Source organism: Aquarana catesbeiana, linkage group LG02 (assembly GCF_042186555.1).
Source record: "Aquarana catesbeiana isolate 2022-GZ linkage group LG02, ASM4218655v1, whole genome shotgun sequence".
In the NCBI taxonomy this organism is placed as follows: domain Eukaryota; kingdom Metazoa; phylum Chordata; class Amphibia; order Anura; family Ranidae; genus Aquarana; species Aquarana catesbeiana.
In genome coordinates this window covers 759075036-759094673 of record NC_133325.1, presented here as the reverse complement: position 1 = coordinate 759094673, position 19638 = coordinate 759075036, and the positions used below count along the sequence as shown (strand labels likewise).

Here is a 19638-nt window from a genome sequence, read left to right as displayed (position 1 = left end):
TCCATAGGGTGTAGGGTGATTGCAGACCTGGAGGGGGTCGCCCCCCCAAAATCCTACATCACCAGTCACCACTAACTTCGATATAAATTATGTCAGAGAGAGTATATGTTAAATACAATTTACAAAAAATAAAGTGGGAACATGGCAGTCTCCATAGATTTAGAGGATTGGAGCAATCCATAACCAAATGTTTTCAGCACGGTCACCATGGAGGTGGCCTATAAGGTTCTCCTCCGCTGGTATTGGATCACAGCCCGCATAGCTCATTCAGACCTGTCGAATAGGGATAGATACTTCAGAGGCTGTGACTAACACAAAGACGAGATCCATGCCCCCATTTGGTGGGCTTCTGGTCCAGAGTCTACAGCCTCCTCAACACTTTTTCATGTACCCTTCCCCTTTAACAAGGACGGCCAGAATGGACTTCTCCACTGTCCTCTCGCAGACCTCTTCTCTTACCACCTCTTCATTGCTGCAAAGAGTGCCATTGCCAGGGCTTGGAGGAAGGCCTTTGGGTAGGTTTGCAGAGGTGAAGAGCATTCTGACTACCCTCATGCTTCATGAGAAAATGACCAGTATATTTCATGATTCTCACGCTAATTTCTTCAAAGTGTGGAACCCATGGTGGTCTTATGCTCTCCCCACTCAGATCCTGGGCAGCTTGGATATTCTGGAGCATTCACCATCTAACTTGCGGGTTCCATCCTCTCTTCCATCCTTCTTGTCTTGACCGTTTCCCGCCTTCTTCCCTTGCTTGGTTCTGCGCTTCTCTTCTTCCTTCCTCATTCTGTCTGTCTCCTCTTTTACCTCCCCCCCCTCCCGCACCAGTTACAGAGAGTACAGTACCAGTTAGAGAGTACAGCAATGACCAAGACTGCCCGGAAGACTGCCAACATCTAATGGCAGAGAAGTAGTGCTGTGGGTGACAGCTCCGGATTGAAGATAAGTATAGTAGAAAAGGCGGCTTTTTATTTTTGATCTTAAATCTGGCGTACCACTTTAACTAAAACAAACCAATTAACCAATGAACTGGCCTTTGGAACATTAGCACAATAACTCGTACAAATATGACAAACTACCTGTGTGTGGTAAGGAGATACAACCTTCTGGCCTTCCTTGGAGTCATTTTTTGTATTCACAGTACTGAAATAAATGCAAAGGGGAAAAAAAAATTGCTGTACAGCATGGAAAATAGTATAGTGCAGTCAGACACTTGGAATTATTTCACGCAATTATTTTGGTTATTAAAGTGGAGTTCCACCCACTTTTACAACTCTTCACCATCCCTCACTAAACTGTGCACTGTAAACGAATTGGATATTTTTTTATTTTTTTTCTCAGCACTTACTGTATATCAGCTGTATTCATTTTTCACTTCCTCCTCCCTGGCCGCGGCCCATCGCATCATTTCCTGTTTGCAATGCCTTCTGGGAAGGGGCGGCAACTGCCTCTGACACTGCTGTTGCTATGGAAACCTGACCTGAAACCTATTACACTGCTTGTGCTGCACTGAGCATGTGCGAGATCTGCAAGGATGAGATCCAGGAAGAAATACAGTCTGGCTTCAGATGCCCAGACTTAAGATGGCCACGGCCTGCTGTAAGTTTATAAAATAACAAACTACTGCTATAAACTAACAAAACAGACCTTAGTTTACAGACTAACTTTACTAGAATACATTAAGCCTGTGTATTATAGGGGTTTTTTTATTTAAAAAGGATAATTTCGGCCGGAACACCACTTTAAGGATTCTTAACAGCCTGACAGGAAAACGGAACACTTTCTTCAACATAGCTAAAGAAACACAAAGAGCCCAATTAGAAAAGCCACCAATATAACCTTTTAAAAAAACTGTAGGTTTACCTGAACTTTTAGTTAAATTTGGATCAAGTTGGTTCCAGCAAACTCTTTACTTCACTAAGGCTCCGTTCACACCAAGGCGTTTGCAATCGTGGGCAGAATTGTTGCAACTGCCTGCGATCCCAAAATGCTCTGCAAAACTGACAAATCATACAAAGTTTGTTCAGGTGCCATTCACTTTCAATGGCACCTAAACGCAGATGTGATTTTGCGGAGATAAATCATGGCACACCTCATGGCGTAAAGCTTGTCCCTTAAAAGAAGCTTCTGCTCCTTTTTGAGCGACAAGCATGACGCAATGCAGTTTGCCGTGATTGCAGTGCGATTTATCACTGCAGAATCGCACCCACGTTTAGTTCCCATTAAAAGTGAATGGCACCTGAACAATCGTGGTGTGATTTGGCAGTTTTGCATCAAGTTTTGGGATTGCGGGCAGAATCTTGGAAATTCTGCCCATGATCACAAATGCCTAGGTGTGAACAGTTACAGCAGTTGAGAGTGCTGTATACAATGTAAGCAGTATACAACGCTGTGTTCCAGTAGCAGTACAATACTTTCCAGTCTTACACCTGAAATAAAATAGAGTTGCGCTCAGTGCTGCTCGGCCATTCAGAGGAAGCTTTGTATTCTACGACTGAATACAAAGCTTTCTCTGATTGGCTAAGGTGGACTGATGACAACACAAACTCTACCTCAGCCAATCAGAAGACTTGTATTCAAAGAATACAAAGCTTCCTCTGAATGAATAAGCAGTGCCCAGCCTGATTCAATTTAATTCTTGGAGCGGGACAGGTGGTCTCAACCCACTGCTGGAACACAGAGGTGCAGAGAACACAGCGCTCCCAGCCGCTGCAACGGTTAGTGAAGTAAAATAGTTTGTCTGCATCAGCTTGGTCCAAACTAACTATTTAAAGTTAAATGAAACCCGGAAATCAGCTTTAATTTTACCGGATTTTAAAGCCAAATATTTTAACTCAATAGTAACCCACAGAACAAAGCTGTGACACTTAAATATTGTAAACAGAAATGTGGAGACCAGGTTTTTAAGTGTATAGATAAAATGCTTCCCATTTATTTTAACACCTGGAGTTATAAAAAAAAAAAACTAAAGCAACAACTTACTTTTCTGGGATGCTTCAGGGGTTGGGATATATGCAGATACTGTTACACCTTGCCCTGGGCAACATGACAGCGTCTTCTTAATGTAAACCTGAACTTTGTCAACCTGATTACAGCCTTTCTTTAAGCTGGAACTAAACCCATTGTCTAAAGCCTAGTAACACACGGGCCGAACGTCAGCAGGTTCAATAGAAACCAGCCGACATTCGGCCCATGTGCATGCCGGTCCGACTTCTGTCAAAGGCTCATGACTGAAAAATGTCTGCCAACCGGCTCCCCTATCAGCTCGCACAGCCAATGGCTGAGAGCGCTGACCAGAGTGTTCTGGCGATGGGGCCATCCCCCAGTCAAAACACAATATAACAGCAGGGGAGATCATTGAATTGTTAGTATAGCAGCTCCGACCAGAGCTGTCAGGTTTTTTTTTTTTTTTTTTTTTTTTTAGGTTGAACAGAAAAAAAAAAGGACTAGTGTGTACTAGGCTTAACAGTTTGTCAAAGTTACATTTAAGGCATGCCGTGAATGGTAACTGACACAGTTGCTTGGGCTCTCAGCCAAACATTCAAGCCATCAAATGGCTGTTGTCATAAATGATCGCATGTACAGCACCATGGCAACTGCAGGTAAGACAAAGATGGTAGCTTCCTTGGCTGTATAGAATAGGAGGGTTTAGTTCCACATAAATGCACAAAAAGTCTAAGTCTTTATTAGAAACAGATGCACAAAAATCACCAGCATTCCAAGACATTCTAATATAAAATGGCATATGTTCCAGAATTTTGGCATGGCTAAAAGCCAAGCAGCGCACGTAAGAACCTTTCAAAACAAATACTGTTTTGTTTCCAAGTAGATAAATTTAACTTGTAAATGTTTTTACGAACTGCTCAGGATAACCTTTTACACAAATTTCTACTCACTTTAATTTTTCACTTGATTCGCAGTTTTTTCCCTTGGATTTCCCTTTCTTTTGCTGCGGCACTGCAATGAAAGTCAAGGATACCATTAGCTGGCATTAGTGAAATGGAGATTCATTTCTATTTCATGGCTTAATGAGCTCAGCAAAACCTGAAAACACCCAGTAGATTGTTTAGGATTACCATACATTTACATAGCTTTCCTTTTTCCAGCCATGAAATCACACACCAGAATAATGGTGAAAGGAAGGGCACAGGCTACAGTAAAGCAGGCCATAGATTATGCAATTGTCCAGGAAAGAAAAATGCTTGATTCTCCATCAACACAGTTAGTGTTGATGGTGGAATTCCTCTAGTGAAGTGATTGTGTTCTCCTGGTGGCGGGGAGCCATCCATGCCAGGAGAACACAGTAGTTACTGCTAGAGGCTATAGTCGCTGGCAATAATCGCACGCTAAAAATCCCAAATGCTGGTTGTACCCAAGTCGATCGATGGATGTACAATCAGCCTGCACAGAGATGGACCGAATTTGGCTGGTCCCTGCTGAACCGGCCAAGATCCATCCATGGCCAACCTAAAGTGGTTCTAAAGGCAGAAGGTTTTTTACCTTAAAAGAGAAGTAAAGGTTTTTGGTTTTTTCCATAATCATACTTACCTAGGTGGATGCTGCATCTGTCCCCCGGCGCCTCTACACTGAGAACCAAGCAATCAAACATCGCCAATGGTTTGGTTTTCACAGCTCCCCCAAGCAGAGAGCTGCTGCTCTCCGATCTGCTCCCCCACTCTCACTGGAGCGCTGAGCTGGGGAGGAGCGGCCGTCTCAGGCTCTCAGTGGCTCGCTGAAGCTGAGACAGGTGTCAGTCAAGGCACCTGGCGGATCCAGACTTTGTCATGATGACGCGGTGCCCAGACTGATTCCTGTAACGTCAGCAGAGAGCAGACTTCAGTCCGCTCTCTGCTGAAAATGGGTCACAGGAGTGCAAAACGAATTGCACTCCTGTGATCCATGGGAGAAGCCCAGCCAAACGAGCTTTGGCTGTACTTCTCCTTTAATACATTCTATGCATTAGGTTAAAAAACCTTCTGAGTGCAGCAGCCCCCCATACTTACCGGAGCCTCCTTCGATTCAGCGATGTTGCACGAGAGACTCAGCCGGGGCAGACTCTCCATCCCGATTGGCTGAGGTAGCAGCAGGGCGCCATTGGCTCCCATTGCTGTCAAATCAAAGTCAGTGAGCCAATGAGGAGAGAGGGGGTGGGGCCGGGCCTCAGGTCTTTGTCTGAGTGGACACACAGCAGCGGCTCTGCTCGGGTGCCCCCATAGCAAGCTGCGTGCTGTGGGGGCACTTGGCAGGGGCCAGAAGCGCCAAAGAGGGGCCCGAGAAGAGGAGGATCTGGGTTGCTCTGTGCAAAACCATTACACAGAGCAGGTAAGTATAACCTGTTTATTTTTAAATGATAAAAAAAAAACAAAAAACTTTAGTATCACTTTAGGATACGCAGCCTATATGTAGAAATTAGGATCACCAGAGCTCACTCTGTAAAGGAGAGTGGAATACCCTATTGAGAAGCAGCAGAAAGAGTTAAGGAATTATTTCAGTTTGTTTCTTCAAGAGATCTTGACAGTAAAAAATTCTCCATCTACAATATACAAAAAAAAAAAAACAAAAGAAAAAGAAAATTCTAGGCACTTGAACTCCCTTATTCACTTCTGGCAACAAAACATTTGGTTGTCAGTCATAGTAATAGCAAACAGAGAATTCTGACTAACATCAAATAAATAGCTGGTAATAAAAATGCATTCTACTAACCAGAGGCAGTTTCCGAGCCATCTTCAGTCCCCACACTAGCATTGTTTGTCTCCTAAAAAAAAATAAAAAAAAAATAAAATATTTTTCTAATATACATTGCTTTTATTAGGAACACACAGTGCTGTTAAGGCATAACGTGAAAGCATTATGTTATTTGCGTCCTTATAAAGATTTGAAATTCAGACATGCTTTGTATGTATGGCATTGCGGGGGAATAAGACACAAGTGAATATATTTACAATAATGTCTAAAAAGCTTTTTACAGGTTCAGAAGCAGCCTGCCCTCACCACATTTTCCTGGCATGGACGTCTCCATAGAATACATGGAGCATTCAATATTCAGTTCCAAGTGCACCGAGTTAAGCCGGCCGTAGACTGTTTGAATCTCAGCTGGTTCAGCAGGAACCGGCCAAGATTCAAACCATACATGGGCAGGCTGAATGTACCAAAGTTGATCGATCAACTTGGGTGCAACAAGCCTTCCAGATTTTACATGCGATTACCACTAGCGGCTGTTATAGCCAACCCCGTCGGGAGAACACAAAGGCTTGGCGGGAGGAAATCAAAAAGGAAAATTGTATAATGTAAGGCCAGCCCTGGCTGCATGCTTGTTGCTGGTCAGTGACTTGCAAGTAGCGAAGCCAATATAAGCATTAAAGTCCTAAAATTCATTGAAACAAATAGGCACAACTCCTAATTTAAAGTCACTCTTTCGCTAGAGTCAAAAGTTTAAAACGCATGCTGCCTGTAAGGAAAGAATACTTACCTGTCCTGTCAACCATCACCCACATGAAGAGCTACAACGGCTGAAGAATCTTCTGCATCTGACACTTGTTGAATGCCCGTTCCTCTGTTGTATGAGGAGGTTCGATCAGCTGCCCCCTAGGCCACAATACTGTCATATGGGCTTGGTGGATTGAACAGCAGGGAACCGGGCAGTTCAACACACCCAGAAGGGTCCGGTGTTGAAGATTCTTCAGACACTGAAGCTCTTTATGGCTACATTCTCACAGACGACTAGCGCTGGTGCAAACAGTGGCAGGAATCCACATTTTAAAGAGAAAGTAAAGCGCTGCCTTTTTTTTTTCTGACCTGCAAAGTAAAGGCATAATGTGCTAGTATTCATCTCATACCAGCACATTATGTGAAACTTATCTGCAAACAAAGCCATCCATCTTCGCAGTCTTCCTTCTGGGTCTGTGGACTCCGGCTGTGCAACTGGCTGGAGCCGCATGACTTCACTCCCGCGCGCGACTTCCGGTCACGGCACGGGTGGCCGTTCCTTCAGCACGCATGCACTGATGATGTCATTGGCTGCAAATACAGTAAATATCTCCTACTACAGTGCACGTTTAGGAGATATTTACAGTACCTATATGTAAGCCTTATTATACTCTTACCTAAAGCTACAAATTATCATTGAAAATTTACATCCACTTTAAAGACAAGTCAGCAGCAGCCATAGTAATACATGACCCTCTGCAGAGCCAGTGACTGCCTTCAATGATCACTACTGGACGCACACAGTGTGAAAAATTTTCCAAACTTATTTTATACTGCAAGTGTGTTTCAAAAGGTTTACCAGACTCCCGCATTATATATTAATGTATAGTATGAAAGTCAACGAATGCCAGCTCAATTCATAAAGAGGTCTCATTCATCAAACACACATCGGGGTTGATTTACTAACACTGGAGAGTGCAAACTCTGGTGCAGCTGTGCATTGTAGCCATCCAGCTTTAAACTTCAGCTTGTTCAATTAAGCTTTGACAAAAACAAACAAAAAAAAAACTGGAAGTCGTTTTGTTTCTATTCAGAGCTGCACCAGATTTTGCACACTCCAGTTTTAGTGAATCTCTCCCATATCCTCGTCCTTGAATTACAAATATCGACACACCCTCCGGAATTGGTACAATGTGTATTTATTCCACAGGTGCAGGATCAGCACTCAAACATGACAAACCTATCCTAAAAGGAAAACTCCAGCAAACAAAAAAAAAAAGGGACAGGTTGGCATCTCTTGGTGACTGCAGTGCCAAGTTATTCCCCCAGAAGAATCGCTGACCAACTGTCATGGTCTTCGCAAAGCCTACTGGTGGTGTCAAACTAAAATTTCTCTTGTAATAGAAATACACAGATACATTGGGGATCTCATTTTGAAAGAATGGCGCCTTCATTAGGCTAGTACTCCTTCTGCGGAGGAACAGATTACTTAATTTTGAAGTCAGACATAATTTTGGTGGGTGATCTCACCAAGTAGTACCCACCATAAGCAAAAAGTATCTTGGTAGCTTTAGCCTTAGGCCTCATGTACACTGCTGCTGGTAAACGGACGTTCAGAGGCATTTGGCTGCTTTTTTCAGCTGCCCCTGAACTCATCCGTTGTTATCTTATGTGTACATGTACACAGGTTAGTTTACTGTCGTTTTTAGGCAGTTGCTTTGAGAGGCTTTTCTTTGAAGGCAAAAAAATGAGTTCAGATGCCGAAGTTTCCACGTTTCAGACGCCAAGCGCGGTACCTGGGTTTAGCCGCATTTCGTTTATAGGCGTTTTTCATTTTTGGCTATTTTGAAAAAAAAAAAATTTTTTTTTTCAGACGCTTCTAAACGCAAACGCACCTAAACGCGGCATGTAAACGCAGCAAAACGGACGTTTTAAATGTGGGTTTTTATCTGTCAAGTTAAATCGTTCAGAAGAGGTTGTAAAAACGTCCCGTGTACATTAAGCCTTGGTGTATCTAAACCCAAGATTAAAATGTACATATTCACATATATATATATATATATATATATATACACACATATATATATATATATATATATATATATATATATATATATATATATATATATATATATATACACACACACACACACACACATATATATATATATATACACATATATATATATTAAATATAGATTTCAGCGAGTGGTAGGAGTCAGATTGAATGGCGACCTTCACTCACATGCAACTGTTTTGATAGGTTGTTATACTTGATTTGTCCATTACAGTCTATATGCAATGCAAAGTTGTCTTTATGCTTGTTTCTGTGTCTTATCTTTAAATAAAACATTTAAATAAAAAAATTTTAAAAATGTACATATTGCCTAAAAAGTGGTGGCTGCAATATGTTGATTTCAATGTTTTTAATGAAATAAATTCCACAAGAGAGATTACAAAGGTTATGACAATAGTTTTGGATCCTCCACTGTGTGAAACGCATACAAAACACATAGTAAAACAAAAAAACAAAAAAAAAACAAAAAAAATGATGATACAAAAAGGCGTAAGCCAAAGAGCTTCACAGGACTTGATAAATTGCATTGTTCATGGGGGTGACCCTGAGCATTTGTATAAACTATACATAAATATAGCATACTCCAGGCCTTCCAGGTATTAGGGGCCATAGCCCAGTAAAGAGCGATAAGGCAATGCGATTGCATGTTACACTTCTGGCCTCAAAACCAATAAGTAGGCCGCAGTGGCTTAGAGCAGTGGTCTCCCAACTGCGGCCCTATTCTTGCCTTTATCTGGCCCTTGGGGCACTATTCCTCCAACTGACACCAATGATATGGCACCATTCCCCCTACTGTCACCAGCAATGGGGCACTATTCCTCCCATTACAACCAATGATGGGACACTGTTGCTGAGGCATTTTCTACTTCCACTGGATACAGTGCGGCGCCCCCCCCCCCCCCCAAAGCCTGAAGGACAGAAAATTGGACCCTTGGTTATAAAGTTTGGAGACCTCTGGCTTAGAGGAACGCCTGACATAGTCTGTATGCATTCGTAGAAGCCGGCCCTCCACCTCCAGGGGAGGGAAGACACACCCATTTGTCACACAGGATCAAGCTTTCTCCCAGAGTTAGCAGTATCACTTATAAGTTGAAAAGAAGAAGAAGCAAGAAATCCAACAAAAAGTTATAGCAACGATACAGAAAAAGTGAGGGGGAGAAGAAAAGACTCCGCACTCTGAATCCCACTGTCCTGAAACTAACTTAATCAGTTATAGACCTGAATCACCAGTTAAATACTTGACCCACGGGTTCCACACTTTCTCAAACATTTTTTTTTATATATATTTTTTTTTCTTTCACTTGGTGATCCTGCTAGTAACACTTGCTGTCCTAGGCTGAAAACACTCATTCACTGTACTATCTATAGAGCAGCAATGTTGTCACCCTAAGAAAGTAAATGTGTTGGGATTACAGAGGTGAACTGGGCAAGGGTAACGCGGTTTGAGATTTCAGTGCAGCACAAGCTTTTGCAATCTCACTGGATGTCTGGCAGGATCAACAGGTATTTTTTGCACCTATTGAACAGTTTCAACAAAACACATTTCAATGGTATAGTAACAGACTAAAAGAAACAAAGAAGTGTATTGTTGGGTTTACATAAACCTGTATTGCGGACTTGACAACTATCCTAAAAAAAACATGCCTGAAATGATAGCATAGCAATCTACATGGCTGAACAGACAGCATATACATACCAATCTGCTGTCGATTCCAACGTCACTTGGCTCCTGCCTCAATACCAACCCAATCATTAAGAGAAGATCCAAAAACACAACAAGCACCCACATGCAGGCCCTCTTCACCATGGCTGTTTGCATCTGAAAACACAGCTGCCTTCAAGACCAGCCTCTCCTACAAATAGCCTTCCTACAGGAATGTCTTGACAAATCCAACCACGGCCATAACACGCCTGGCAAACATTTTTTTGAACTCAAGCCTGCCTCTCCCCCAATTGTACAGTAAAAAATCCTTGAACCAATGCCAATGTTGTGTTTCAACACAGCATGAAAACAAAGCCAACAATTTGCATTGCATTCAAAGCTCTTATTCAAATGTAATGGAAACGTTCATACTTTCAGTGCTACAGTCAGTGTCATGTCTTTACAGCACTAATAAAAGAAAAAAAAAAAGTGATGTATAGATCTATAGCTATATGTATACGCCATCACATCCAAGTACTGTCTGTATTATTAGAGGTTTAAAACTTAGAAAAGGATTTGAAAAATATTTCCACTTGAGCTTTTGCTGCATACTGGCAGATCTCCCCACTGATCCGCAAGTAGGTTATTTAGAGTCACCCATCAGTAATTTTGCATCTACACATTCTTAAAGTGTTACTAAACCTACAACAGTAAAATCAGTGTATATAAAACACATTTAGGGTCGGTTCACACTAGGACGACTTGGGATCCGACTTGTAAGCCCTCAAGTTGCCCCAAGTCGCTTTACTGTGAGATTTGCATTACAGTGAATGAGAGCGTCTTAACTGACACTACTGAAGTCGCTCCGACTTCAGAGCGTACTACTTGTACTACTTGGATCCGACTTCTAGGCGACCTGCACTCATAGAATTCAATGGAAGTCGCCTCCAAGTCGGATCTCCATCTATACTGAAGAGACTTTACAGGAAAAAAAATTAGTTTGCCCAAGCAAACTCCTCCCTCCCAGAGAGCTGATTATTCTGTGATTGGCCACAGCCAAAGTCGCCTGTCCTGGAGTCGACTTGAAGTCGCGTTGTAAATTGCTTAAAGTCGCTCTGAAGTTGCGTTGAAGTCGCCTTGCAAAGTCGCGCTGAAGTCGTGTTGCCCCTGTGTGAATCGAGCCTAAGTATCTCTATTTTTTTTTTTAAACAATTTGTCTCAGTTTAACTTGCTTCAACTCTGATAAGAGCCAGCATTTCTTCTTGACGTTTTTGATACGTACAGCAGAAGTGTGGGCTTGATGACCTTGAAGTGAAGAAACACACAAGACCAGATGTGTTCAGCAGACAGACAAATAAAACAAAGGATGCTGGTTAAAAAGGAAAAATCTCCTTTGATTTATTCTCCTTCCAGTTAATCCTTTTAAAGCGGTAGTAAACTGCATTTTAAAAAAAAAAAAAAAACCCTGTAAGAAAATATAATGTGCTAGTATGCATTGCCCCCCTCCACCCTAAACAATAACCCCCCTCCCCTCCAACCTAAACAATAACCCCCTCCCTGCCCCTCCACCCTAAACAATAACCCTCTCCCTTCCCCTCCACCCTAAACAATAACTAGAGGGGGGGGGGGGGGGGTGCAAGACATGCTGACACGACCCGGAGGGGGTGGGGCTTTTTTTTTTTTTTTTTTATTCATCTCCACATTGGGCTGGCTGGTGATACCGCCGGATAGCATTTTACGAGCCTTGGTCTTCTATGTCCAGTTACACACAACAACGGAACAGGCTACAGTCCTTGGGCTTCCATTTCCCCTGGTGTGAACTAGGGTGTGCTTCTTTGCAAAAAGATTTATTTGCACTTCGTAAACGGACAAAGTTTACTGTCCATTATCCTCCTTATTGGACGGATCCTACATTCACCTCTCTTATCCTTCTCTCTTCTACGCTCCCACCTTTATCTATCCACTTTAACCCCACCTTACTCCTTCCCTCCCCCCCTCCCATTTACCTCCCCTAGACCCTCTTAAGAGCGGTTGACAATGGAGACCATTAATATCTTCTCACTGAACGAAAAGGGTTTAAATGTACCCGAAAAGTGCCGCATGCTGTTGAATGATCTTAAAAGGGCCCACGCTGATGTAGCATTTATTCAGGAAACACACTTTAGGACCGGCAGCCCTCAATGCCTTCGAAACCGATACTTCCCATTCTCCTACCAAACCACTAATGTAGCGGCTAAATCCAAGGGAGTGTCTATACTCCTTTCAGGGGTAGTACCATGGACATGTAGTGACACCTTGGTAGACACTGAGGGCCGCTATGTGTTTATTAAAGAATCAATCGGGGGCACGAAGGTGACATTGGCTACTGTATATGCTCACAACGATCGACAAGACACCTTTCTCCACCGTACATTGAATCTACTTATGGAATTCAGGGAGAGTCAGTTGATTCTGGGGGGGCGACATTAACATACCTCTAGCCCCTTCTGTTGACACCTCATCGGGCAACTCTTCAATACGCTCGGGCACCCACAAACGCATAACCCGAGACCTTCACAACTCCCAACTGATAGATGTCTGGAGATTGCATCACTCTGGGGAAAGAGATTACACTTTTTACTCATCGCCACACAAAGTGTACTCGAGAATAGATTATTTCTTTGTCCCACACAGTCAACTAGAATCGGTCCACAACTCTGAGATAGGCAAGATAGATCACATTTTTGGATGACAGTCCGGACGGTCACTTAAAAATTCACGGATTACACGATAAGTGACGATCCAGCTTTCATCCTGCTCCATGCCACTACAATTCCGGCACGGAGCTACAAAAAAAATCGATAGTACGACACCTACTGAATGCAAATAAATCCTGCATTCCCCTTATGTGGAAGAAAAGCTCACCCCCGACTATAGGGTTGTGGCTGCGCAAAGTGGAAGGAGATCAGGAGATTGGAGGACTTAGTCCTCACGGCACAGAATAAAACAAGAGAAACACTCTAAAGGTATGGATGCTTTGGAATATGTTTATCTTCACTGATGAAGGAGTGTCTATGCTTGCCACTTGAATAGCAAATCACAACAGGTCTGAAGACAACATACCCATTACACCCAGGTCTTTCAAATGTACTTACCTGTGAACATCTTGTTATTGTTGGCATTGTACTGTACTTCCCCTGTTTTGCCCCTTTTTCTGAAAATAATAAAATTTATATTTGAACGTCCACTCCCAATCCTTTAGGATAACAGCCGAGCAGCTTTTAGACACATCGGTTGTTATCACTAAAGAGCCAACCGCCCGCTCTAAAGAACAGTACCGGGGTGATGCCTGTAGTAGGCATCATTCCGGTTTAACCCCTTCAAGCCATGAGCCCAAATTTGCATATGGTCAGTGTGAAGGGGTTCAATTTACCTAATATAGGTGTCACAATGCCGGTCTAAAAGAGCCCTTTTACACTGAGGTGGTTTTTTAAGTGCTTTGGCGCAAAAAAAAAAAAAAAAACGCCTGAAAACTTCACGAAAACCTATTCCCATTAAAATCAACGAATGCTTTCACACTGTGGCAGGGCCCTGGTTGGGCGGTGAAAAAAATTCTGCAAGCGCCATCCTTGGAGTGCAAAAAAAAAGTACCTCAAAAACGCTCCTAACCATGGAAATGAAAGGTAAGGGCCTCAAAAAGGCGCCTGAAAAGTGCCTCAAAATGGTTCTTGAAGCAGTTGAGTCACGTGTCCTTAAAATAAAAAAAAAAAAAAAAAAAAAAAAAAGGTCACTGCTAATGCCTGAAAAGCGCTTCAAAAGCGCTCAGTATTTTATGGGCAGTTTTCAAGCGCCTTAGTGTGAAAGGGCTCTAAAAATGGTGCCAAAACAAGCAGCACAAACCGACATGAAAATTTTCCTCTAAAACTTTATGTAGTATCATCCGTTGCACAGGGACAACCAAATTAAAAACTTCTTATGCTGCATACACACGGTCGGAATTTCCATCAAAAAAGTGCGATGGGAGCTTTTGGTCGGATATTCCGACCGTGTGTATGCTCCATCCAACTTTTTCTGTCTGAATTTCCGCCAGCAAAAGATTGAGAGCTGGTTCTCTATTTTTCCGACGGAAAAAGTTCTTGACGCAAATTCCGTTCGTCTGTATGCAATTCCGATGCCCAAAAAAACTCATGCTCGTGAACAATTCGACGCATGCTCGGAAGCATTGAACTTCATTTGCTCGGCTCGTCGTAGTGTTGTACGTCACCGCGTTCTTGATGGTCGAAAGTTCATAGAACTTTTGTGTGACCGTGTGTATGCAAGCCAAGCTTGAGCGGAATTCCGTCGGAAGAACCATCCAAGATTTTTCCGACGGAAATTCCGCTCGTGTGTATGGGGCATTAGACTGAAAGAGCAGGGTCCTGACCCCTGCATTGAATGTTATTGTAACTGTATGGTCTGCCTTCAAATTGTAAAGCACTGCGCAAACTATTGACGCTATCTAAATCCTGTAAAATGATAAAACGGGCAAAATAATATAAAAGTTATAAAAAAAAAAATAAGTCAGCAGGTCTGGTTAATGTTCCACTTCCTTCAACAGGGTGATAATGCTGTTCGTTCTGCACTTTAAAACACAGTTTAAGCTCCCACCTCCCTTGGAAATTCAAAGAACAATGCAGGGAGAAAACAAATAAAAGGTGTGTTAAATAAAAAAGAACTCATACAGTGAACACTATCATTACAAACAGGTTATGTTTTTTGTTTTTGTTTTACTACAATGGTCCTTTATTATAAAATAAGTAGGACATCAAATAAGAAATATTTGTACCTTTGGTGGAGTTTCCTCTAGTGCAGTGGTCTGAATACCTTTACTTTCTTTATCTGTAGCCGGCTGTGTGGAACTTCTAAAGAAAAAAAACAGCTTAATTAGACCAAAAGTAAAATAAAACTACTCTAAAAAGGTGGAAGCATAGTTAACCCATGATCCACAAGTGAACATGTCAAGACAGAAATATGAAAAAAAAAAAAAAGACAGAAATATGGGCGGAGGTGGGGTTGAGGGAACTTCCACTGCTGAAGCATTAAAGAGTGCATGCAACAGTTTTGCCATTCACCCTCCTGGTTTTTCTACCCAATGAGTGGCTGACCTAAAACAAGCATGCAGCCAGTGAAGACAGCAACTATTAACTCCTCCCTGCATGCTCCCATATTTTATTCTCAAAGGTTCTCTTAAAAGAATAGTCCAGTTTTTTGTGAATGCTGGAAAATTAAATTACTGAACAGATCCCACTGATTAGATATTAAAGTAGAACTAAAGTTTTTTTTCCCATTTTGGATAGAGTGCTGCAGGGTAACGCTCCCCGTTAGGTTTTTGTGGATAAGGGATTCTGGACTAAGGTGTCAAGTATTATATTGCTATACAGTAATATCAATTTTTTTGTATTCTATTTGCCGCAATATTTGTGTTTTACAGTGGAATGTTTTTACTTTTTTTTTCCCATCAAAAAATATTAAACTTTCAATATGTAATCATTATCTGATCATTTTTGTACAAGTGCGTATATAGTCCCAATCCCAAAAAGGATTTTTCTGTGTTGTTGCCTCCTGCTAAGGAGATGCTCATTCACTTCCTGTCCCAGAGCCACAACAGGAAGTGAGAAGAAAGCCCTCCAGAGTGCGGGAAACCCTGATAGCAGTATCCCCATTAGACGATTTGCTCTCTATTACTTTTATAGGGTCCTCTCAAAATGAGTGATCTTATTTCACTTTCGGTGATAACGATCACCAGGACAATTAGCGAGGACGTGTCTCCCCAAGGCCCGATTCACAACGGTGTGACATGGGATCCAACTTGTGAGAGCACAAGTCACATGACATGTCCAATAAAAGGTTTCCCTAGAAGACCCGTCTTAACTGATCCGACACAAGTCGCTCCGACTTTAAAAAGGTTCCTGCACTACTTTGGTGTGACTTTGATATGACTTCAATGCCATAGAGCAGGGATATGCAATTAGTGGACCTCCAGCTGTTGCAGAACTACAAGTCCCATGAGGCATAGGAAGACTCTGATAGCCACAAGCATGACACCCAGAGGCAGAGCATAATGGGACTTGTAGTGCTGCAACAGCTGGAGGTTCGCTAATTGCATATCCCTGCCATAGATTGCAAAAAGTCACATTAAAGTGGATGTAAACCCAATTCATGAAATTTGAGCTGGGCACATATCTGCAGTGTTTTCTTATCCCTCTTCAAAGCACTATGTCCTGTGGCTCTCTCCTGCTCCGTTCTTCTGTTATCAACATGAGTTTTGTGTTGGGGAGGATGCTATAAATAGATTAGCAGAGTGCTGAACAATTCAATGAACCGAACCGAAAGTCTCTACCTATGAGGAGTGGGGGTGTGTGCCTTTCCTCCAAATCAGCTGTCTTAGCTGTATGCCCAGACTTCATTGCAGAGCTAACCAGAAAGAGAAAATCTCCTAACATGATCTGAGCTTTCTAAAGAATATATAAAGCTGAAAACAGCAGATATACATGTAAAACTTATGTAGGGAGATTTGTTTTATCTCTCTGTATCATCTGAGGCTGTTCACTTCACTGGGTATATGTGAGGGTTTACATTCACTTTAAGTCAGACTAAAGTTGCAGGGCAAAGTTGGATCAAAAGTCGTACCACTTTCATGTCAGAGCAGTATGAACCTGAGCTAATGCCAGTTCTCTGAAATGTTTGGAACAACCTAGCAGCCGAGTTACTTTAAAAACTGTGTGCAAGTGTACCTAGAAGAACTGATGCTGTTTTGAAGGCAAAGGGTGGTCACACCAAATATTGATTTGATATTTCTCTTGCGTTTACATTCCATTTTGTTAATTGATAAACATAACCTATTAACACTAATATTTCTGAAAGTATTCTTAATTTATAAATATAATGATAGATATATAGACTATATAAAGAGGGACTGACGTTCCAAAAAGCTAGGAACAATTCAAAAGTAAGCCGTATTCAGCATCTAAAATCTAACCAATAAATTCATGTTCTGTAGGACCGTTCTTCTGTATGGTTTGCAGCAGCCATGAGTTCCTCCATAGAACTAATTTCTTTAACATTAGAAAACCAAAAGGCCAACTGGAGGGGGTAGTTTCCAATACAGAGGGATATATATCTTGGCTGAATTTAGCAAATGTAGCAATCAAGATGGTTTGTAATGTTATGAGTAGAGGTGTCACAGGTGAAGGAATGCTGCTGGGTTGTTCATTTGGACATCTTTGGATTGAAAGATTATGGTTTTAATCTGGTTCCAGTAACCTTGTATATTCGGGCAGGACCAGAACATGTGCAAAAATGAGCCCTCAAGTTTTTGGCATCTCCAGCAAAGGGAAGAGCGGCATGGAAAGAATTTGTAAAGTTTTGGGGACTTTATCCAGACACGAAAGGATTTTAAAGCCCGTTTTCTGAAGCTCACTGGAAATGAAGGCATTGCGAGTCATCATCACAATCCTACTTTTTTGTGGATTTCTGAAAGTTGGACATGGGTCCTTTCCCATTTAGAAAATGGTAATAGTCCGAAGTTTGAAATAGTAGCCTATACAATTGAGAGAGCACATGATGAATTGACTCACGGACTAAGCAAAATATTTCAAACTCAGTCATAGATGGATCCAATCTCAGCCGGTTCTGCAGGGATCAGCCAAGATTAAATTCATGTATGGGCAGGCTGGTTGTACTAAAGCAGATCCATCGATCCACTTCAGTACAACCAGTCTGTTGGATTTTTCTTTTGCATGTGATCACTGCTGTCGGCTATAGGGACCTTCACCATCATAACAAAAAATACTTCTTCTGATGGGATGGATTTGAAGTTTGCCTCATATGGCTCTTCCAGGGATGGGTGAAGTACTACATCCTTGTGCATATATAGTTATCCGAGTATACAGAAGTTTCAGAACTTTGTCCTTCCTAAGCAGCACCTTCATCAATGGATATTTGAATGTTTAGTTAGACACAGATGGTCCCTAGGCTCTTTGTAGCTGTGGAGGGATGCCAGATTTAAAGAATTATATTTATGGCGAATATCCAATCTTCTGCATGATGCAATCTAATTATTCGTGATTCATACTCGTTGCTCTACAGCTTCTTAGCCATTGTAAATGCAATAAACTACTCAATATGCTAGGTGGATATACGCTTATGCACATCATCATCTAGCACTTTGCTGAAGCTTTTTTTTTAACAGACTGACTGCTGAAGCACTCTCTTTGATCCATGTTAAAAAAGATCTACCAAGCACAAAACCCCTGTTGGGCATATGGCTTATAAAATCCGTGTATTCTGAAGAACAACATTCATACTCCTGGCTATGCTTCTGCCACAGTGTGTGTGCTCTGCAAAAGCTGCTATACAAATGTACCAGCATGAACACACATAGACTAAATATTTGATTCAATGCAACAGTGGTACCTTGTACTTTTCATATAACCAAAAGAGAAAATTTCTCTCCTGCGCTCAAGTGTCTAGATAATCAGTGTGTGATAAGGCCAGTAGGCTTTAGTGGTATCTGGCGTCTTGCAGCCCTCTTCAGAATGTTGGGCATTCAAAAACTACAAAGAGAAAACAAAAAGGAGAGGGCGCACCGACCTAGCGCATTACCACTGGTAGCGTTTATTAAAAAGTAAAATAACAAGTAATATACTCACAAAAGAGCTTAAAATACAGGCATGGACATAGACTGCAGGTATGCAGTAGCAAACACCAGGATGAAGTGGGACCGGACATCAAGTGGATGCGGCAACGGCTAACGGCTTAGGCTCTGAGGAAAGGGGCTCGCCCCCGAAGCGCGTTAGCCGTTGCCGCATCCACTTGATGTCCGGTCCCACTTCATCCTGGTGTTTGCTACTGCATACCTGCAGTCTATGTCCATGCCTGTATTTTAAGCTCTTTTGTGAGTATATTACTTGTTATTTTACTTTTTAATAAACGCTACCAGTGGTAATGCGCTAGGTCGGTGCGCCCTCTCTTCTTTTTGTTTTCACCTTGTACTTTTCCCCACTTGGCTTAATTGGTTTGCTTTGCTATATGCATGAACTAAATAGTAGCAATAAACCAAGTTATGTGGCACTACATCGGAAACCTTTCTTGCTCCAAAGTTACCTAGCCATTGTATGTGTTATTACCTACTCAATATGGTATGTGAATATATGCTACAGCATCAGAAGATATATGTACAGCATCAGCTAGAATTTTGGTGAAGGTTTGCAAATCAGACTGTCCTTGACAGACTTAGGCATATCATCTGATCCATGTTTAAAATCTCTACCAAGCATGGAATCTCTGTTAAACACATGGCTTATGGTATCAGTATATTTCGTAGAGAACATTTATACTTCTTGTATTGCTTTTGTTAGTGTGTTCTTGCTTTGCATGGGCTATGAATCAGTATAGACATACACTCACCGGCCACTTTATTAGGGATACCTTGCTAGTACAGGGTTGGACCTCCTTTTGCCTTCAGAAGGGCCTT

At 41.9% G+C, this 19638-nt stretch overlaps 1 protein-coding gene across 4 annotated transcripts in view; it reads right to left on the bottom strand.

The window, feature by feature from the left end:
- TTC3 (tetratricopeptide repeat domain 3) overlaps positions 1-19638 on the bottom strand; it is a 189246-nt gene that overhangs the window by 111186 nt on the left and 58422 nt on the right. The window contains exons 15-19 of one of the 4 annotated variants that reach the window (XM_073617200.1): positions 14950-15025; positions 12620-12739; positions 5704-5755; positions 3897-3957; positions 1080-1143 (exon numbers count right to left, since the gene is read on the bottom strand). In XM_073617200.1, coding sequence (XP_073473301.1) covers positions 1080-1143; positions 3897-3957; positions 5704-5755; positions 12620-12739; positions 14950-15025 — 373 coding nt within the window. The remainder of the gene's footprint in view (positions 1-1079; positions 1144-3896; positions 3958-5703; positions 5756-12619; positions 12740-14949; positions 15026-19638) is intronic. The other 3 variants (XM_073617201.1, XM_073617202.1, XM_073617203.1) reach the window with 3 other exon arrangements.